Below are 21,859 nucleotides of genomic sequence, written 5' to 3'. Positions count from 1 at the left end.
GGATGGGTGGTGGTCAATGGATTGAGATTGAATCCCAACAAGACAGAAGTACTGTTTCTGGCAAACAGGGGGCAGGCAGGTGTGGGGGAGCCCCTGGTCCTCAAGAGGGTAACTGTGCCCCTAAAGGACCAGATGTGCAGCCTTGGGGTCATTTTGGACTCACAGCTGTCCATGGAGGTACAGGTTAATTCTGTGTTCTGGACAGTTGTCTACCAGCTCCATCTGGTATGCCCGCTGAGACCCTACCTGTCTGTGCAGTGTCTCACCTGAGGGGTACCAGCTCTGGTTATCTCCCGCTTGGACTACTGCAATGCGCTCTATGTGGGGCTACCTTTGAAGGCAACTTGGAAACTACAACTAATCCAGAATGTGGCTGCCAGACTGGTGACTGGGAATGGCCACTGTGACCATAAAAGGTCTACATTGGTTCCCAGTACCTTTCCAAGCACAACTCAACGTATTGGTGTTGACCTTTGGCCTCCCTGTATATCTAATGGAGTGTCTCCACTCCCATCATTCAGCCTGGACACTGAAATCCTCCTCCAAGAGCCTTCTGGTGGTTTCCTCACTGCCAGAAGTGCAGTTACAGGGAACCAGGCAGAGGGGCTTCTTGGTAGTTGCACCTGCCCTGTGGAATTCTCTCCCATCTGATGTCAAAGAGATCAAGAATTATACAACCTTCGGTAGACATCTGAAGGCAGGCCTGTATCAGGAAGCTTTTAATGTGTGATGTTGTGTTGTGTTTTTGTATATTCAGTTGGAAGCTGCCCACAGTGGTTGGAGCAACTCAATCAGATGGGTGGGATACAAAAATTATCATCATCTCAAGTTTTTTCTTCCCACTCTACTTTTCTTCCCTCCCAACAGAAGACTGGCAAACTCTGGTTACCTCCTGTAATGTGGGTTCAAACCTTCAGTTTCTCCAATATAAATTCTTATTAAGGTTCTAGTAGAACACAAGCCTAACAGGCAAGGCTAACTACAAAGCCCCACTCGTGTGTAAGATCATTCTAGAAGGACTGAGCACTCCCTTTTTGGCCAAAATGGAATATTCTGCCTTTTTTCTCTACCTGAGAGATAAATATGCTCATAATAATTAGTGAAATTGCGTCAAAGATTAGATCATAACCTACTTGCATTCTAGGATGCTTATATGTGAATGAACTTTTTTGTGAGTGGTGGGGATAAAGGACAGGGAGACTGAGGCCACCCTATCACGGCATATGGGCAACAACTTACTGGGCGAATGCGTGGTGCGTTCAGGTCAGGGGAATCTTGCACGTTTCCTTGCCAGCCACCTGGGAACACATAAAAACATTAATGACTACACTCGTGTGGTGCAGAGTAGCGAAAGACTGCTGACATCCTGTCCCTTAACTTGGTCTCTCTCTCTTTCTTTCTCTCTCTCTCACTTCTCCAGAAACACAAACATGTTTTCACAGCATACTAGAGATCTATACATATCACCACTTCTCTCTAACACAACTAGACTATTCCAGAAGCCACCATTTTTTTGTGGGGTGGGAGGGAAAGACTCCAGGTGCTGGTTTCTCAAGTAACTCACCTGTTAGCAGAATGTCTGGAGGAGATGCATGGTCAAGGACTGGAGGGGAGAAGGCGGGGGGAGATGGTGAAAGCAGTTCCTGAAACAAGAAAGCCAAGCTGCCGTCAGACTCAAAGCAAGCGAAGCAAACTTCTAAGACACTAAGTGGCAAAATGAATGTGGGCCGAGTGTCCCCCCACAACCCTGTGTTGGAGTGGGAACCAGGCTCAGCAGGGCTCAGCCATGAAAAAGCTGGAAGGACAATGAAGAAAAGAGCACCTTGCACATGCTCCGAGGGCTCGTGCTGTATTCTGGATGTATGCTCAGCATGACATCAAAAACAAGATGCCACCCCCTCTCTAGCTGGGGAATGGGCAGGGGTGGGGATAATAACTTTATACCCGGCTGCCAAACCCAGAAAGAAATTAACAAGGCATTGGTATGAGTATCCTTAGATCATAATTCCAGTTACAGATAGGTAGCCGTGTTGGTCTGCCATAGTCAAAACAAATTTTTTTTTTCTTCCAGTAGCACCTTAAAGACCAACTAAGTTAGTTCTTGGTATGAGCTTTCGTGTGCACGCACGCTTCTTCAGATACACACTGTGTATCTGAAGAAGTGTGCATGCACACGAAAGCTCATACCAAGAACTAACTTAGTTGGTCTTTAAGGTGCTACTGGAAGAAATTTTTTTTTTGCTTAGATCATAAAACAGAGATTGCTTCCCCTTTGAGCACCTCTGAAGCACAGCATGACTGCTCAACTACCGTATTTTTCGCTCTTTAAGACGCACTTTTCCCCTCCGAAAAAGTAAGGGGAAATGTGTGTGCATCTTACGGAGCAAATGCAGGCGGGAGGCTCTGCTCAGCGCTCCCTTTAAAGAGCCGTCCTTCTCCCTCCTCGGGGAAAAACCCCAAAGAGCCGCACACACGCTCCGCGCGCTCTTTAAAGGGAGCGCAGCTCTTGGGGGAGCCTTCATCCCGCTGCCTGGGAGAGGCTGCACACGGCTATCCCAGAAGCCAGATCCCTCTTGCTGTTCTGGCTTCTGGGATTCAGAATATTTTTTTCCTTGTTTTCCTCCTCCAAAAACTAGGTGCGTCTTATGGTCTGGTGCGTCTTATAGAGCGAAAAATATGGTACCTCCTCAGCCCCAAGCTTCTGGGGTGCCTTGGCATGCTCCCCGGAGGCAGGAGGGGCACGTGCTGAGGTAGCCATATCTGTGGATCCCAGTAACTATTACCAGGACTTCCTGGGCCACCCTGGCACTCACCTGCTCCGCTCCCTCTTGAGCGCCAGTTATTTCTTGCACAACCAATGAGGGGAAGACTCCAATTCTCCCATTGAAGTCTCCTTTCCAAAAGCCATCATCTACCGCTCCCTCCTCCCGGGGCAGCACTCGGATGATGGCTCCCTCGGGGAAACTGAGTTCCTCAGAGCTCTGCCCTTCGTAGTCATAAAGGGCTCGCACCAGGGAAGCTGCAAACAAACAGAGGACACAACTGGTCTTACAAAGCAGGTGGGATCAGCAGCCATTTACTCTGCTGGGGGGGAGGGCAGGATAAAAAGCGTATATAAACTGAACCCTTTCAAGTGCAGGCAGGCCGCCTCTTCCACTAGCCAGGTTAGGAAGAGGCTCCCTCGGAATTTTATCACAGGAGATCCAACGGGCAGGGCAGAAAAGCCATGCTGGGCCCATATCTTGACACCACCATGCACTTGCACCCTCAGCCCCCCAGCAAGACGCACCTCCAGGCTCCAGCATCAGGCCCATGCTCATGATGTTGGTCAGCTCCCTCTCCAAGGCCACATCAGAGGACTCTTCCTGGGCATTCCCATCTGGGGCTGGGTGCTCCCTGCTTACTGAATCCATAAAGAGGAGGTACTTCTCAGGGACGTACCCGACCTGTCCTGCACTGTTACGCGCCTGAAGTCAGGTAGGAGAAGTGACACTAAGAAACATATTTGAACAAGCTTGTCCTTGTGCGTTCCTACCATGTGTGGCTGGGAACACAGCCAGGCTGCTCCCAAGACTACAGTCTGGGATCTGCTCTCTTAGGTCCAAAGTGCTCAGCTTCTGTCTTGGCACTGGCATTGCTGCCAGAGATGGGACGCCCAATGGTTCCATGTGTCCAAGCATCTCCAGCATGCCTTACAGAGTTGCTCAGCACCCATTCACACTCTTGCTTAGCCCCCTAGAGGCAGATTTTCATGGAAGGTTTTCCCAAGTCCCATAGCAGAGAGGAACCTGACCCAGTTTCCTTATACGAACCTTGACCCATTCCTCCACATCGCCGTCTTCAATGACCTCCAGCTCCTCACCCTGCGCAATGGAGAGCTCGTCCGATTGGCAGGCCTGGCAGACAAGAACACACATAGAGTCACAACAAAATCTGCAGCACTGATGACTCACTCAGGCATCATTGGCCAGCCATGTTTTCTCACCATGAGAAGGCGTAGCCATGAGCCTCAGAGGAATAAGGTTCTTTTCTTCCTTTTATGGGTGAGGAAAGGAGATTAGAAGCTTCTGCTTATGGTTCGTGGCAAACCAGAAGGCTGCTCCCCATGCATGAAAGCAACAGGCTCCCAGTATATTTCTGAGCACAATTCAAAGTGCTGGTGCTGACCTTTAAAGCCCTAAACGGCCTTGGTCCTGTATACCTGAAGGAGCATCTCCACCCCCATCGTTCAGCCCGGACATTGAGATCCAGAGCTGAGGGCCTTCTGGTAGTTCCCTCATTGCGAGAAGTGAGGTTACAGGGAACCAGACAGAGGGCCTTCTCGGTAGTGGTGCCCTTCAGATGCGAAGGAAATAAGCAGCTATCTTATCCGTAAAAGACATCTGAAGGCAGCCCTGTTTAGGGAAGTTTTTAATGACGGGTGTTTTAATGTATTTTTAATCTTTGTTGGAAGCCGCCCAGAGTGGTTGGGGAAACTCAGCCAGATGGGAGGGGTATAAATAAATTATTATTATTATTATTATTATTATATTATTATTATTATTATTATTATTATGCTCATTCCGGCATCATGAAGCCGTGGTTTGTTATGTCTCAAATGTGCCACTGTTTGAGATTTCCAGGTACAGTGTAAGACACGAGGAATCACTGTCAGAATCCAGGTCTGTGTGGGAGTGAAGACATTTAGCAAACATCTATCCCATTTTCCCAGCTCTACTCCCTTTGTTTGTTATTGTTTACATCACTTGCTGGTAAGAAGCTCAGCTGGAGAGTCTCTTGCTTAAGGTACCCCAAAATTCTGGCAGTGCCCTTGCTGAAGCCCCTGAAAAGCCACCTAGAAGTGTTTTTTGAGCTTTGTAATGATTAATTATTGTGAAGGGTATGCTGCAAGCAGCAATTCATATTTGGGAGAAGAAAAGAAGTATTACCTGGTATGGGAAAAATACTCTGCAGGATGAAGGATAAGCACGAACCATGCTTGGACTTGGCCTTGTGTCCTCAAACAGTTCCGTGTTGTCGTCATAGTCATCAAACTCAGCAAGATCGAAGTCTTCTGCCTGATGGAAGATTTATGACTGTCAACTATGGGAAGCTAAAATGACAGGCCAATCAAATATAAAGAAAAGGCAGCTCCAGGCCAAAGACACAGAATCTCAGATAACGGGGGGTGGGGGGAAGAGGGTTTCACTTCAAGGAAACACCACATCACAAAGAGAATGGAGAATGGGAATATTTGCCCTGAAGGAGTGTTTCCACCTCCATTGTTCTGGCCGGACGCTGAGGTCCAGTGCCGAGGGTCTTCTGGTGGTTCCCTCACTGCAAGAAGCCAAGTTACAGGGAACCAGGCAGAGGGCCTTCTCGGTAGTGGCACCCATCCTGTGGAACGCCATCCCACCAGATGTCAAAGAGAAGAACAGCTACCAGACTTTTAGAAGACACCTGAGGGCAGCCCTGTTTAGGGAAGCTTTTAATGTTTAAGAGACCACTGTATTTTAATATTTTGTTGGAGGCCGCCCAGAGTGGCTGGGGAAACCCAGCCAGATGGGCGGGGTATAAATAATAAATTATTATTATTGCCCAGATTCTCCCCAAGACAGACTTCAGTCAAGCAGGGGGAATGGTCCCAGTTTGGGCAAGAGAATGCAGACAAGTTCAAAAGCTCTTTGCAGCCCTTGGGCTGAAGAGTCTCTCTTTCCCTGAAAGATGCCCTTTTCAGATGTCTCAAAGATGCCCTTTTCAGATGTACTGCCAACCGCACAGAAGCCTCTTCCATGTGTTGTTTCCATGCAGCAGAAGGACGTGTCTGAATGATGCGGCAACCTTCAAGGGGCATGGGGTGGGGGCGCAGCTCTTTCCAAGGGTTTGGGAGCTGATCTTTGGAGAGAGGCAACGCTTACCGTTGGAGTGGAGCCTCTCTCAGACCTGCGAGCTTCGCTGAGCCGCCGCTCTTGCTCCATTTCGTCCAGCACCTGCCCCATGCTGCTTGCCAGCCAGGTATCGACATCCAGGCCAGCCTGACGCAGGAGAGCTAGCCGGGCCTCCGCCTTCACCTTGCTGATCTAAAGAGAGGGCAAGAACAGTCCTGTGATCAAGGAATGAATCAGCAATTCCTTCCTCAAACAACTGCCACATCCAAACACAAGCAGAACGAAGGAAATGACAAGCCTGGTCTTTCAAATGAAGAAAAGCAGCAGCTAGCAGATTAGGATTGTCATTCAGCACCAAGAATGCCACCCTCTGAATGACAGCCAGACGCCAATGCCCTGGCAGCAAAGGCAGGGTAGAAGAAGGCTGCCCCTCCTCAGTTACCACCCAACCTTCTTTTCCTTTCTCTTTTTTAAATGCGAAGTCCCACAACACGTATACACACAGGACCAGTGCCGCTGGATGGAGCTTTCCTCTCTACCCCTCTGTCTGGGGTTCTGTTTTTTGACCGTAGGAGTCGGTCCAAAAAAAGAAAAAGAAAAGGCAAGAATCCCACTGGACGCTACAGGCTCTTGGTTACTCCTAAAATGCACACTTTATACATGCTGGCCAGGAGCCAGTCATGATGTTTGCCTGCAAAACACTTAGGAACCTAATGCAACGGTACCTGCTGATGTTCTGAACCTAGGAATCTAATTCTGCTATTGATTTTGAGCCTCTCCATGCATTCGCCCACCCTCCTTTCCACAGCATCTTATACCCTCCTTTCCCTCGATAAAAGATCAGAAATTTCTTTTGTTTGAAATCTGATTTATCACACACAAGGCAGAGCAATGGGGATGAGAAGCTGGCGGGAATCATTTTCCAAACGTAGATCCACCTGTGCCTGGCTAACTGCATCAGAAAGGATAAAACATCAAAGTCTCAATATGATGATGCATTAACCTGTTTATTCTGGGATGCTGCCTATATTTCACCTCTTCAACAAGTTAAACTTTACACAGCATGGAGATTCTAGCCCCCTGGCTATAAAATACAGTCAAATGGGGTGACGGGCTGGCTACCTTCAGTTGGAATTTTTCTCCTGGGCAATGCAGCCTGCTCCTTTCACTCCTGCAATATTTGCCGTCAAGTCAGCAAAAGCACCAGAAAGCACACATACAGGACACAAATGCTGGGAGCCCGCAGGGGATATCAATGGCACAAAGCCGACAACTTCAGACAGACAAGCATTGCTGACCACTCTGGAAAATGCACAGGCAGCCTGCAGTGAGACGCACCTCAGCCTTCCGTAGGTTCTCTCTTATCTCCTCCATCCTCTTCTCCATGGTGGTCATCTCTGCCTCAGGGGCCTGCTGCCTCCTGGCTTCCATTCTCTGTAGAACCTGCTCAACCCAATATTGAATACTTAAGTGACCCTAGCATCATTCTCAGGGCAAATTCTGTTTTATTGTCTCAGAAATCCTGAAGGAAACCTTGCGTCAGTCTTTGGCCCTTGAAATTAGAATGGCCACAGGAATGTCAAAATTTGCAATAGGCCACGTCTTCTTTATTGAAATTATAGAACTTTTTGTGGCTGCTGAGGTGAAATCATTAAACAGTCTGTTCTTCTTTTCAGAGTGAAAAAAACTCATTAGAACAGAATAACTGGCTGGGCTCCTGTCTTGGGGAAACATCCCCTGGACTCTAAGGAGTTTGATAGATTCTCCTCTGCCAGCTCCAGAAATACAAAAGCTTTATTCAGTAGAGGAAGGGGATAAATTGCCTGGAAACCTCCATTTCCATTTCTGACAGCTGCTCCTCCTCTTTTAGGGAAAAAGGGTCCCAATTCTAAGGAGACTGCCCAAAGGGGAAGGGAAGGAAAGGGACTTGCCAGTGAAAGTAGCCACAAGGTCCTGAAGGACTGGAGCCCCACAAAAACCCTGCTCTCTTGATCTAAGCAGGAAGAGAACTGATTTTTTTCTTCACGGGTGAAGACAGGGGTTCATTTTACCCTGCCCCCAGACACTAACTCTTCACAGGATTTTATGCTATTCCAGTTCATATCCATCCACCCAAATAATGCAGAAGATAAAAGTATAACAAAAAAAAAACGGGATTATTCTCTTTAATTTCATGGACAAGTCCTATCACATGGGAAGTGTTTCCTGGGAAATAAAGCCTGGCTGCTCACCTGCTCACTGACAGTTTTTATTTTGTAATCTCTGGCTGCTCGAGCGGCCCAGCGACGTGCTTCCTTCTCTAACCCGCTCTCCCCAAGGCTGCTGCCACTTTCATGCAGAAGAGAAGTCTGGGAAGAAATAGGCCTGTTAGCAGCCCTGTCCGAAGACACCCTTCTCCTCCTGGGCGAGGGCTGGGGAGGACCTGCTTCTTTCTTACCACCTGGTCAGCTCCTGCCGGCTGAAAGGGCTGCATGACCATCGCTGAAAATGCAGCATTATCCTGGAGGAAGAGGAGGAGATTCTGCTCCTGGCACACCTGCAAGAACAACCAGGAAGAAAATAAAGTCTGAGAGATGCCAAGCAAGTGAGAGAGAAAGCTGCCTTCACTGCCCTACCGCCAGCCTGTCCTTGCTGGAGGAAATGCTGCTGGCACAGGGTCTCTGCTGCTTCTGTGTTCCAAAGAGCTGCCTTGTCCCAAGTCTCAGTGGTCCAGCATTTATTTATTTTATTTTATCAAACACAATTCTGATGAAGAACATGCATTTCAAGTGCACATTTGCAATGTTCTTCATCAGCTAAATCTGTGGGCCCAACTCAAATCACTCAAGGGCCACTTGTAGATTTTTACATCTTTAAGAGAGCCAGACTACATCAGTCTCAGAAAAGTGTTTCTGCCGTATTTGATGCAGTATTTTCTTTTTTTTATCCGGTTATCTGGCACCACCTCTTATCTCTGAGCTTATAGTGTATATTCATTTTTCTCTGTATGAGTAAATGATATCTCTGTAATTATTTTATTTGTTTACTTGTTTATTAAATTTATATACAGTGGTACCTCGGGTTACATACGCTTCAGGTTACAAACCCTTCAGGTTACAGATTCCGCTAACCCAGAAATATTACCTTGGGTTAAGAACTTTGCTTCAGGATGAGAACAGAAATTGTGCTCCAGCTGCGTGGTGGCAGCAGGAGGCCCCATTAGCTAATGTGGTGCTTCAGGTTAAGAACAGTTTCAGGTTAAGAATGGACCTCCAGAACGAATTAAGTTCTTAGCCCGAGGTACCACTGTAGCACCCTTCATTCAAAGAGCACAGGGCAATTTAAACCATAAAAATATATATAATGAGAACACAAAATACGTAGCAGAAAAACAAACCAACAATCCCTCCTCCTACAAACACATTTAAAAGGCCATAGAATGCTCTTCAGCCAAAGGCCTGGCTATAGAAAAACATTTTTGCCTGGCACCTGAAGATATGTAATGAAGGCGCCAGGTGAGCCTCCCTAGGAGGAGCATTCTACAGACAGGGAGCCACTGTAGAAAAGGCTCATTCTTGTGTTGCCACCCTCTGGACCTCTAGCGCAGGAGGCACAAGAAGGAGGGCCTCAAATAAGGATCACAGGGTCCAGGTCGGTGGTCCTCAAGGTATTTGTAACTCCACCCATAACCCCTTACTCACCTTTCTTATGCTACATTTTCCTGCTCCCACAATCTCTCAGGTGCTCCTCCTCTCTCCACATCCCATAGTGCCATCTCCTCTTTCTCTGTAGGCTTCTCTTTATCCCATCCGTCAACCATCCCTGTCCTATAGATCTCTGTGGCCCGTCTGTTACCATCTTTTTTCTTTAATTTTGCTTGTGCTCCCTACACCCAGTCCCAAATTTTGCTCTTCCTGACTGAGCTCCACAACACCACCATACAAGTCTTTTGCTCCTCCAACAATTCACACACCAAGAGGGCACCCGAGGCAGATGAAGCCTTGTGCAGCTTGGTGGGCTTCAGGAGGTTGGAAAAGCTTAAGAGACAACCCTCTCCCACCTGCTGGTGGGCCTCTGAGGGCTCACAGGTTATTCCCCAAAAAAGTAGAGAAGGTCTAACAAGGTGGTTATCGTTTTCTTCAGATTGGTCCCAAAGAAAAGCACTTTTAGTTGCTTAACTCAGAAACGAAGACCTAGGGCTACCACAAGATCATTTGGGGAATGGCTGTTCCACAGCAACACTAAACTGTGACATGTAAGGTGGGGGAAGAAAGTCCAAACTTGCTAGGCAAGAGAATAAGGGCCAAAACAGAAGGGACACTGGAGAGCCGTGATTGTATTTCTCAACTTTTCTTCTTCTTCAGAAAGCTTTAGAATAGTCACAGAGGGATTTCTATTGGAGGAGATCTGAAAACATCAAATGTAAAAATATGCCTGTATTTTTTTTCCAATAGGAGAGCAGCAGTTTTGGGGATACCCTACAGACCCCTAGAAACACAGTCACCTATGAGCGCCTTGTTACCTGTGCAGATGTACCTAGAACACGCTGGAAAAGTTCCTGTGTGCCTTGGCAGACCTCCAGCTCTGTCTTGCTGATCAGGGTCAGCTGGTCTCTGAGCCGCTCATAAAGGTCACCATCCAGCATCTGACAAAACACAGATCCAACAGGTTGGGTGGTGCACAGCGAGAAGAGGAACAGGAAGGGAGGCTCCTCCAGGGAGGAGGTACACGTAGGAGAAGAGAGATCATTCCACCCAAACTTGCTGCAGTGCAGGGAGTCATCCAAAATGAGGCAACTCCCTACACTTCTTGAGAGAAAAACAGGGGCCTATTTGAGGCAAGATATTTGTGGGATTGGCAAGAAACTGGGAAATAGAATTTGGTTCAAGCTAAAATCCTGTGCAGCAAAAGAAAAGACCCCAGTAGGCAGCAATCCAAGCATTTTAGAGAAGGCTAAAAAACATGCAATTCTCCCCACCTTTTTTTTTAAGGGACACAGCTGCAGGAAGGTGAAACTGGAAACTAGGGGAGTGTGTGTCGGTGGAGAAGAAGCTGTGTACCACTGTCCCTTCCCATAGAGTTTTCCTGTTCAAAGTTATGGCCTGCCACAGCTGCTTTGCACACAAGCGGTGCTATACAAGAAGCTGCCCCGGTCTGCAAAGTTGTCCTCAGAGGAGAGGGTGTGCAGTGTAAGATGAGAGCTCTTACCTTGAAAACAGCAGGCAGCTCCACATGGATGTAGTGCTCCAGGTGGGCTCTTGCAGCCGCCAGAGTCAAAAGGTACTCATTTCGTGCCACCACCAGCTGCTGTGAATTCTCTGCCAGCTGCACAGCGAACTGCAATGAGAGGAACAGAGGGCCATGCACTTGACATTTCAAAGACCTACCAAACCCACGCCCCACATCTGTCAGCCCACTGTGTGATAGGCACATCCCTCAGGCCTCTGTAACCCACTTCAGTGTCCCAGTGGGGTGGCAGGATGGGCCTCTGACCTTGGCGCTGAGCTTCTGCAAGCTGGCCTTCGTGTGAAATATGCCGTGGTCACTCTTCCTGAGCCTGTGGAGGGGAGGGAAAGGACAGGCATCAGTTTCCACAGATCCCCTGAATGTGAACCACCAAGTGATGCTCAGCTCTGGAAAGCTCTATCTTAAGTCCCAGAGCATGTGAGACTTGTGAGAACAGGGCACAGCCCACTGGGACCCCCTGGCACTCACATTTTGGGATTCCCCTGCTTGGGGGGTAGGGAACTGGGGGCTCACCTGGCATCCACATCGGCAGCCTTCTCTCTGGCTACCTCACTGGACCGCTCAATCTGTGTGTAATGCTTCTTGGTTTTGCTGACTTCCTTCACCGTCTCCAGCAGTTCAGTCTGGATATTCAGTAGCTGGTCCATGCCCTAGGAGAGCAGGTGGGGAAGTGGTCCGACATTCAGCATCCTGCCCTCTGCCAGCTGCTGCTCAACCCCTTAGCAGAGTCTCAAGGACCCCTCCCCTTCCAGAGCCAAGCACGGCTTCTCTGTCCCCAAAGGCTTGCTACTAGGACCCTCCTAGCCCACCCAAAGTGTACCTTTTTGAACAAGTGTTCTTTTGACATACGAGCGGTTTTAGCTGCCTCTGCGCTCACACTGCGATAATTATCGGAGGCAGCCAGCCTGGACTGACCAGAAGAGACGGTGCCATCGATCACACCTTTCCAGACTCCAAAGACACTCCTGCAGAAATATTAGAGGAGGTCAAGGCGTTACCGGCTTTCACCAGCCCCTGCTTCTGATTTCATGAGATCTGAGGACTCTATCCTCCAGGAGCACCAGGGTTTTTCATTCCCTGACAGCCACTGCACTAAGCAGCATGGTACATGCAGTACAGACCGGCCAGCTGCATCTTTCTAAACAATTGCTGATTTGCACTCAGTCATAGCTGTCAACTTACAATTTGAAAATAAGGGACCAGCAGCCTTGAAAATAAGGGATCAGCAGCCAAAATAAGGGATTTTCCAAGGAGCACAGTAATGTTCAACTTCTGAGCCCCTCCGAGCCAAAGGTAGAAAGCCCAGCCAGCAGCCAAACGAAGCCTCAAGCGGTGGTTCTCACAGTGCAGCAACCCGGCCAAGGGGATGCAGCAAGGAAAACCACCATCACCTCTCCACTGGGAAGCGCTGAGCAAAGGCGAGTCCCCAGGCAACGTGGCCGATTTGATTGGCACAAGGCATGCAAGCTCCACCCCCCCAGTCGTTCTTAGACTCCTTATTGGGTGAGCAACGCAGCCATGCAACACAGTCGGAGTCTCTCTCCTCCCTGGCCGGCAGGGAGGGAGGGAGAGGAGCTGCTTCCTTTGAAACCCGGGAAATTTAAGGGACATCATCAATAAGGGACAGCAGCAGGACACGGCGCTGGGATAAGGGACTTTCCCACCAAATAAGGGACGGTTGACAGCTATGCACTCAGTCCCCATTAAACTATGTGCACAGCGATATCTATCAGCAGCCTCCTGAAGTGCTAAAACCACTTCCTGAGCTCTTTGAGTATAAAGCCCCATCCAGACTCAGAGCTTGGGCTTCATTGCATCAGCTTCTCTCTCCACAAAACATCCTCCAAGATTCTTAGAACTTGCCTTGGGGTTAAATTTGAGGAAGCTCTATCGAATGGCTGCATTAGACCAACAACACAAGGCAACAGCATCCACTGTGTCATGGTTCAGTTGACTCATTTTTCTGCCAGGCCTGTGTGTTCCAGTTGCCAGCTTCTCCCACCTTGCTCCTCACATCCTTCCACCCATTTCCCGAGTCCAGTTGTTGTGCCCACATCCTCGTTTCCCTGAAAGGATGGCTTAACGCTGCTTCTTTACTTCCTCCCACCTGCTTTCTTTGCTTTCCAGCTAACAGAGCCTCCTTCCTCCCAAGCAATAACAAGGAACAAAGTAATCCGGGTGGCACTTTTGCTTCCTGCACTAAAATTCAAGGGCAAGCACAGATACTGCATTGACAGATGTCTTGATTAAAGAAAGGCATAAAGCCACAATGCAATATCAAAAACCACCACACTTTCTGCTAAGAGGTTTTCAACATTATAGGTTAAGGAGCTGAAAAAAGAGAGAGAGAGAAAGGCTCTTTGAATTCAAAGAGCTGGGCACTTAAAGCAACAATAGCCACATTTCCCTAGGCATATACATGACCAGGGGCCAGCAAATTTTTTCAGCAGGGGGCCAGTCCACTATCCCTCAGACCTTGGGGGGGGGGCAGAAATGAACGAATTCCCAAGCTCCACAAACAACCCAGAGATGCATTTTAAATAAAAGCACACATTCTACTCATGTAAAAACATGCTGATTCCCAGACTGCCTGCGGGCCAGATTTAGAAGGCGATTGGGCCAGATCCGGGGCCTAGTTTGCCTACCCATGTACATGACCAAACACACATGTAATTAAACACTGTGGTATTGCTATTTGGCCTACCCTTGAGAACAGATATCATCAGAGGTGGATTCAGCTGAACACCAAGATTGGGAGATGAGTACAAGACTAAAATGTCCCCCTTCTCCTCAAAAGCTATCCTTTCCAGCTGCTAAGCCAGGTGAGCCCCTTCCCCAATAAGCAAGGCAGCTCAGCTCCTATCGCCACAAAGCCCAATTCCCCACCTGGAGTCACTGGCGACGTTCCAGCCACGCTGCCCATCTCTCTTCTGGTACTGACTTGCCAGCCTTTGCAATGCCTGTAAATATAGACAGTGTATTTATTTTGAAACATTTTGTGACCCACCTTTCCACCCATGTTAAGTTTGCAAGATGGATATGAAGAGTAGTTGAAAATGGAAAAATAACACAAGCCAGCCCTCCCTCTCCCTGAAAGCTCCTGCAAATATGGCCACTGGCTCTTTTTGGGTATCCCTCTCCATCCCGCATGCAGAAAACTTAGCAGATGAATCACCCAGGGTGTTTGTTGTGGCCTCCCTGCTGAGCTGCAGATGTAAGACTGGCCTCCAGCAGCTGCCTCTTCCTCTCCACAGCAGTTCCAAGAAGAAGAAGAAGAGGCCGTGTGTGTGTGTGTGTGTGTGGAGATTCTCCGGCTCCATTAGCTATTATCAGCAACTATCTTCTTTTTTATAGGTGGCCAGGGAAGCACGGCTGAAGCTAAGCAGGCCTGGCCACTGCCTGCATGGGAGGCCACTGAGGAACCATGCTAATTTGCAGTGAACTTCGTAAGAGAAAAGTAAAGGTAAAGGGACCCCTGACCATTAGGTCCAGTCGTGGCCGACTCTCGGTTGCGGCGCTCATCTCACTTTATTGGCCGAGGGAGCCGGCATACAGCTTCCAGGTCATGTGGCCAGGATGACTAAGCCGCTTCTGGCGAGCCAGAGCAGCACACGGAAACACCGTTTACCTTCCCGCCTGGGGGAGAAATGTATTTCCCCCCCCCTTTATTCCCCCCCCAAAAAAACTAGGTGCGCCCTATGGGCCGGTGCGCCCAATAGGGCGAAACATATGGTAATTGCTTCCTTGACAAGCCCCATGTGGCACTGGGAGTAGCAAAGAGGTGCACCACAGGAGCAGTGCTGAGTCAGCACCATGCCAGCCCTTGCATGAGAAACACTGTCAGTGGTTTTCCCATCCTGCAAGACTCGCAAGCCCAATGCAGCTGATCTAAATGCACACATTTTGCCCAGTCATCAGCTGTGTTACAGGGACCACATTGATCTTGAAACACCAAGGGCACAGCATTTTCAAACACTTCCGTCACTAGAGCCCAACTGGCTAGGGGAAAAAACAATAATAAAATATAAAATACTAATAGACACGCAAGAGAGAGGAGGTTTCTCCCTGCCAAATGTTAAATTATATTATGAAGCATTTTGTCTGTGCTGGTTGAAGGAATGGTTGCTATTGAAGAACCCGCATATTTTAGATTTGGAAGGTCATGATAATATTTTTCATTGGCACGCTTATTTGTAGTATGAAAAGGCAAAAGTACACAAAGGCTTCACAAACTATATAATTAGGGGGGAAATGTATAGAATATGGGATAAATATAAAAACTTATTAGAGACTAAAACACCACTTTGGCTTTCACCTTTGGAAGCCGTAGCGGTGAAAAAGAAAAATATGGTGGAAAGTTGGGTAACTTTTAGTAATTTGTTAAGAGAGGAGGGTGGAGAATTTTAATTAAAAGAGTTTAAGGATTTATTGGGGTGTTAACAACATGGTTACAATATCATCATTTGAATGAAGTATTTAAAAAGGATATGAAGCGGGGGTTTGGGGAACAACTATCACAACTAGAGAGAGACCTGTTAAACTGTAATGTTAAAGTGATGTCTAAAATGTTATTGGAATGGGAAACAAAGGACGAACAAGTGAAATCTTCAATGATACACTGGGCAAAAGATATTGGTCACAACGTAGAAATGGAAACATGGCACTTCCGGGTCGGCGCCATCGCCGAATGGCGGGCTCCCTCCGAGCTCCGGAGGGAGCCTGCTCGGCAGGGGCTGGGTCCTACCGCACCGGCGATGCGGGGACCCTTAAAAACCACGGCCACGGAGGCCGTGGACATGGAGACTCGGCTGGCACCGTCAGCGCCCTCTCGATTCGTGAAGGAGCCTTTTTAAAGGCTACGGATCGGGTGCCGGGGAGGAGCGTGGTGCTTTGAGTCCTCTGCTATCCCTGCCGAGCGCAGCCGCATGCCATCCGGCGGAGAGCGCTGACTTCTTCTATTGAAAATTTGGACCCAAAAGAAGAACCCGTGAGTAATTGGAATATGGACTAAAAAGAGGGATAAATTTTTAGAATTTGGAGCGAACGGGGGAGGTGGAAAAAAGGAAGTCAGCCCCCCCCCCAAATTGTAGAAGAGCCAAAACAAAGGACTGGATAACTAAGATCGAGAGGAACCTTATCTTGCCGAACTAGCAACTTCGCGAGGGAAATTTATAAGATTGAGCTGGAGGAGAAAAGTGGAATTCGTATTAAAAAGCAACCCCCCCGGAATCCCTGGAGCGATTCGTGAAAATGCCTGGAGAAGAATAACGGAGGTTTTGACAGCTGTCAAAGAGCTGTCAAAACGGAAGAATGAAATTGAGACTTCGTTATGAGGACTTTGCCGGTTACATTTGTTATAAATTGGAGATAAATTGTTTCAAATAAGGATTTATAAGTTATTTGGACTGGCGGATGTGATCTGGAAGGGAATTTTGTTATTGTAATCCACCTAGAGGAGCTGAGGGACATTGCATGTGTTTTCGACGGGAAACTTGAACAGTTGGATAGAACTTTTAATCTCCTGGGAAACTGCAGAAATGGAACATTATTTTGTCTACAGAGGCCTACACTTTACTGGAAACAATGGATTAATCTGTTGAAAAATGAAAGGAACATGATGTAATGTTTTGCTCCTGAATAACAAGCCTCTGTAGAGACACTAGAAGCCTTTGGAAAAAGAACATTTCTGCGAGGGAACAGGGAAGTAAAAAGGAGGAGAGTGATTGACAAGAACAAGGAAACAACAAGAACTGGACAGAACTGGAGTGGGAACATTTGGGATATCCAGATTTGACAAGCTTATGGATATAAAATTGGAGTTTATACTCCTGGATATAAAAATCTGGATAGAAGAAATGGGCCCCCTTTGATAGACTCCTTCTATGATTGGACATCTGTAATTTAAAAAAAAAAGACCGGTAAAGAACCAGAGGGATGTGGGTTTAGTGAAATGTGGGTTCATCAGGAAGACATTAGAAGTGGAGGGATAGGAGGAACGCAACAGGGAAAGAGGGGAGGGAAATTTGGAATCCAAAGGTTGTAAAATTATTGTTTGTTTTTATTCTATTTTCATCTGTACTATATTTGAAAGGGGGGAACTCGTGGAAGGGAATAGGCCGACCTTAGGGGATGGAAATTTGGATAAATTGAGTTATTGACGATGAGTGTATTTTGGGAATAAGAATTTGTTGAATATTATTGCTTTTTTGGAAGATTTGGAACACAAGAGGGGGTGGGGAGGGGAAGTCCTGGATATTGGAAAAAGTTTATGAATTGGATTTTATTTGTTTTAATTTGGAAAACCTTAATAAAAATTATTTAAAAAAAAAAAGAAATGGAAACATGGGAACAATTATGGAATATGAATATAAAATTTGCAGTATGTTATGGTTTAAGGGGAAATTATATGAAAATGTTATATAGATGGTACCTAACACCTAGTAGTTTGGCAAAAATGTATAAATCAAAATCAAATAAATGTTGGAAATGTAAAGATAAAGAAGGTACCTTTTTCTATATGCGGTGGTCTTGCAATAAGGTTAAAGCTTACTGGGAAATGATATATAATGAATTGAAAAAGATGTTTAAGATAACATTCGTAAAAAACCAGAAGCTTTTCTCTTGGGAATTATGGGATCAGAACTACCTAAGCTGCAAGAATGCTATTTGCCCAAAAATGGAAGGAAGAAGAGGTTCCAACGAGAGAAGAATGGATACAGAAACTAATGGAGTATACAGAAATGGCGAAACTTACCGGAAGATTAAGAAATCAAAATAACAAACTTTTTAGAAAGGGATGGGAATGGTTTATTGAGTATTTACAAATAATCTGCAAACAGATCAAGACATTGGCGGGATGATTGTAAAAACCTGCAGTTCAAAAATATATATGAGATATATATGAGAATAGATGAATAAAAGAATAAATTAAGACAGGCAAGGATGAAAATAAATGTAAAGAACCACAGAAAGAGAGGGAAGGGAGTTGAAGCTGGAAATGTTAAAATTGTAGTTGAATCATTGTTGTAATGTATATAAATGAAAATTATTTTATATATATATATATATATATATATATATATATATATATATATATATATATATACACATTTGACTTAAAAATAATGTTCACAAATTTGGAAAAGCTGTTGGAAAGCAAACTTCCTGGCGATGGATTGGCACACACAGCTCCCAGCCCCTTTGTCTGTATGGTGTCTCCCATACAGAAAATGCAAGTTCCAAACTGTCTATGTGAATCCATGTCGCAGGTAGCACAACAGGAGAGTAGATGCTAACGGGCATGAACTTGAAAAGGACCAGAAGAATCACGTGGCAAAGCCTTTGCTAAAACGTACAAGTTCATGCAGCAGGGGAATGGCAGTGCATGTTCAAATGCTCCCCTATTTCAGCAGACAGAAAACCAGCCTTTCCCGAGGCAGGCTAATTTCTAGAGGCATAGAATTACTTCATACACACAAATACGACTTATAATTAGTTTATTTTAAACCAGAAAAATTGCCAGTGAGGTGGGCAGGGAGAGAAAGGAAGAGAAGAGAAGAGAGAAAAGAAGAGAGAGAAGAGGAACAGGTCATTAACAATTTCCTTGCCTGACATTTCTCTACTCCAATGACTTTTGGAGTTGCTTTTGACGTCTCTTGTTTTTGAAAAAATGTTCAAATGCAAGATATGAGTTATGGCTTTAGATGGAGTAATATTCAGCAGTCCAGAAAACTCTTAACACATGATCCTGCTGAATACAAGAATCAGACCTAAAAAGCATGTTTGTCCCCAAACTCATCTTCCATGTCCAGTTCTAGACAGGCAAAGTGCCTCAGAGGACATTTCCAAGGCCAGTCCCATTACAGTTATGTAACCCCCCAGGAGGATGGCAACGCACTTGTCAACACCAGTGAATGGCTCGCAAGAATCAAATGGGGAGGAATGAAAAGGATGCTGTCCAACAAGATGGCAGGAGATCAAATGCAGACGAGTGATATGATGCACCAAGGGATTACTTTCCTACTCACGTGCAATCCCAGGTTGGGACTTCAAGAGATAATGGCCCAAGCCTCAGTGGGGACAGCCAAACGAAGCCATCTATGTGTGCAGTGGCCAGATGCAATCAAGAGAGAATCAGAGATTAGGCAGGAAGGCTAAAGGGTAGGATTCTGTCAGCAACACTCAGTAATGTGAGGACATAAAGCCTAGGAGCTTGTTGCAGCACCACTGCTGAGGAAGTTAGGTCTTCAGGGCATGTTGGTTTGATAGCATAGCCTGGGCATAACCCAGGAGGCTTCTCCAAAACATGGCCCAGGTGGGAATCAGATCTACGGTCAGATAAGTACCACCTCTTATTTCAACTTTTTCTAGTGATTGCAAGACCCTTTGCTGTACAAGTTCCAGATACAGCTGACTCTTCGTCTGCCCACTTCCAAGTAGAAAAAGTCATAAGAAACAGCTGCAGCTGGCTCTTTAGGTCTATAAGCTCCAAGGACAAGCTCAAATGATCCTTGCCTGCTCACTAGGTCACTTCCTTCAGTTAGGGATGAGTGCTGGCTTACAATGGATGGCACAAGCCGAGTCTGTATCCATCTCTTGCCACGACTTGTTAGTTAGAGCTCTAAACCCTGGGGAAATGGCCGCTGCTAAGGCCAGACACTTTTTGGTTACATCCACCACCACCATTCGGCCATGATATGTCTCTGGCTGCACCCATTTAAATGGGAGCATGCAACATATTACACACAAGCAGCTCAGAAGCCTTGCATTGTCTCACCTGCCCGTACTCCCTCTCAATGGCAGATCGCTGCTTGCTGTAGGACCTGCAAGCAAGGAGAAGACAAAGGCCCTGAATAACCACACAGCCCAATCTTCTTGCACAATCAGAATCTAAGGGCAAGGGAACAATCTCACTCTCAAGATCTGCTGGATGAAGAGCTCTGGGACTCAGCGGAAGCCCAGCTAGCATGCGCCCAACTCTCCCTTGCGACTGTAACCTCAGAAATTGCATGGTGCTTTTAAAAAAACAAGTTCAAAGTAGTAATAATTACGAAACAGCAATTAGTGTGTCATACTTCCTGACAGAAAATTCCAGAGAAGACCTCAACTGAGCAGTTTTCCTAATAACCCAGCAGCTCACATTATTTTTACTCGCATGGCCTCCAGCAAAAGGAGGGGGGGATGGACCACTGAGCAGCTGTTGTTTTCGTTGGCCCTGAGATGCCTCAATCTTGCACAGTAATGGCTCAGGTTTGAGCACATGCTACTCTGCTTTTTCCAGTAATCCCCACATTTTAAATATGAACCACTGATCCATTGGAAGAGAGTCCCTGAAACATAACATGCTAACTTCAGGTATAAAATCAACACAAATGACTGCTGGATTTATGTAAGCAGGTGAACAACACTTCTAGCTTAAGGCTGATGCTCTTTACAGGCTAAGCCTCTTGGATAAGGAGCAGTAGGCTCTCGGAAGTTCATGGGTCACCCACTAGCAAGAGGTCAATCTCCATCCCTTGCTTTCTGATTCAATGTCTTTAAGGAGGAAGGCTGTCTTAGGCTGTTTAACAGGGGAGGGAAAGGGTAGCCTTTAGGCCTGTGGTGGAACCTGTTCAGGAGCTTACCCAGTTCCCAATTTCAGTTTGTTACCTGATGTCCTCTAGGAGTTCCAGCTCCCGTTGTTGCTTGTTCTGAAGGCTCGACAGTTGCTCTATGAGGCGCACTTTCACTTCCTGGGTCAACTTAACCTGCAGAAGAGAAAGAGTTTGCACCTTATAATGGCAATAGGCCCTCCAACAGGGCAAGGAGCAGACAAGCATACACACCTGGAGCAGAAGGAAAAGGAACCCCCTATTTTGCACCGGAATGGAACCTTAAGGCTACGAACCCAGAGGCAGTGGGAAGAGGACCAGCAGGACCCCAGTAACAGCTGCCCTCAGGGACCAGCAGTGGGCAGAAGCTCCAGGAGCTCAACCCCCATGGAGCAGGTGTAGCAATAGCGTCTAGAAGCCCTTGGCTCAAATCTTGCTTGTCATGAACTCAGTAAGTAGCTTTGGGCAAGTCACTCCTCCTCTCAGTCTCTGCAAAAGGGTTGTTTGCAAGGATGACAAGGTAGTGGATGCTAAGGGCTTTAAATACAAAGGCTAGGAATTATGATGCATGGAAGAGTCCAAGAGGTTAGAGCCGGGGGGGGGGGGCTCCATGTGGACTGGCTCCTACAGGCACTGTGGCACCTTCCACAAAGACCCCCTCCATCACCAGCCAAGTCCCGGCCCAATTTTTATATCTAACGAATGTTTGTTTGCTTTCTTGTTTGGGGGCTGCTGGTGGTTTCATTTGTTCTGAGGTGTGTAAATGCTCCCCCCCCCGTCCCGCGTTGTCTGGGAGGAGCTTCTGCACATCTCCACGGTTTTCTCCTTCTGCGAAATGGGTCGTTTGTGGCGCCCGCAAGAGCTTATTAGATTTCCAGATGTGCCCACAGGTTCCCAAAAGTTTGGGGGGTCCCTAGTTTAGAGCCTGACGCGGCGCTGCCAAGGAAGCCGCCCGCTTCAAGGGCGCACGCCCTTTCAGATTAGGGGGCGGAGAGCGCGTCTCGGGGACCCCGCGGCCCCGGGTGCCAAGGAGGGCCGTCCTCCGCGAGCCCGGCACGCAGGGACTTACTTTGCGCGGCGGCGGCTGCATGGCGACGGGCTCCTGGGCGCCCCTTCGGCCGCCCTCGCGACCTCGGCAAGCGGGTCCAGATCGCGGCGGCGGGGAGGCGAGTCCGG

The 21,859-nt window shown here is 47.2% G+C and overlaps 1 protein-coding gene across 3 annotated transcripts in view; it reads right to left on the bottom strand.

The window, feature by feature from the left end:
• The window catches only part of FCHSD1 (FCH and double SH3 domains 1), a 22,907-nt gene extending 1,048 nt beyond the window's left edge, over nt 1-21,859 (bottom strand). The window contains exons 1-19 of one of the 3 annotated variants that reach the window (XM_081917810.1): nt 21,753-21,859; nt 20,742-20,839; nt 19,870-19,915; nt 13,980-14,053; nt 11,914-12,058; nt 11,607-11,743; nt 11,340-11,403; nt 11,055-11,183; nt 10,369-10,491; nt 8,305-8,403; nt 8,099-8,215; nt 7,206-7,310; nt 5,898-6,059; nt 4,929-5,057; nt 3,813-3,896; nt 3,290-3,467; nt 2,814-3,019; nt 1,565-1,643; nt 1,240-1,298 (exon numbers count right to left, since the gene is read on the bottom strand). In XM_081917810.1, the coding sequence (XP_081773936.1) occupies nt 1,240-1,298; nt 1,565-1,643; nt 2,814-3,019; nt 3,290-3,467; nt 3,813-3,896; nt 4,929-5,057; nt 5,898-6,059; nt 7,206-7,310; nt 8,099-8,215; nt 8,305-8,403; nt 10,369-10,491; nt 11,055-11,183; nt 11,340-11,403; nt 11,607-11,743; nt 11,914-12,058; nt 13,980-14,053; nt 19,870-19,915; nt 20,742-20,839; nt 21,753-21,773 (2,055 nt within the window). In that variant the 5' untranslated portion in view covers nt 21,774-21,859. Of the gene's footprint in view, nt 1-1,239; nt 1,299-1,564; nt 1,644-2,813; nt 3,020-3,289; nt 3,468-3,812; nt 3,897-4,928; nt 5,058-5,897; nt 6,060-7,205; nt 7,311-8,098; nt 8,216-8,304; nt 8,404-10,368; nt 10,492-11,054; nt 11,184-11,339; nt 11,404-11,606; nt 11,744-11,913; nt 12,059-13,979; nt 14,054-19,869; nt 19,916-20,741; nt 20,840-21,752 lie in introns of those variants that run through there. The other 2 variants (XM_081917811.1, XM_081917812.1) reach the window with 2 other exon arrangements.

Source organism: Podarcis melisellensis, assembly GCF_964234715.1.
Source record: "Podarcis melisellensis genome assembly, chromosome: 7".
Taxonomy (NCBI): Eukaryota; Metazoa; Chordata; class Lepidosauria; order Squamata; family Lacertidae; genus Podarcis; species Podarcis melisellensis.
Note: the sequence above shows the minus strand (reverse complement) of the source record. Positions and strands in the feature narration are given on the sequence as shown.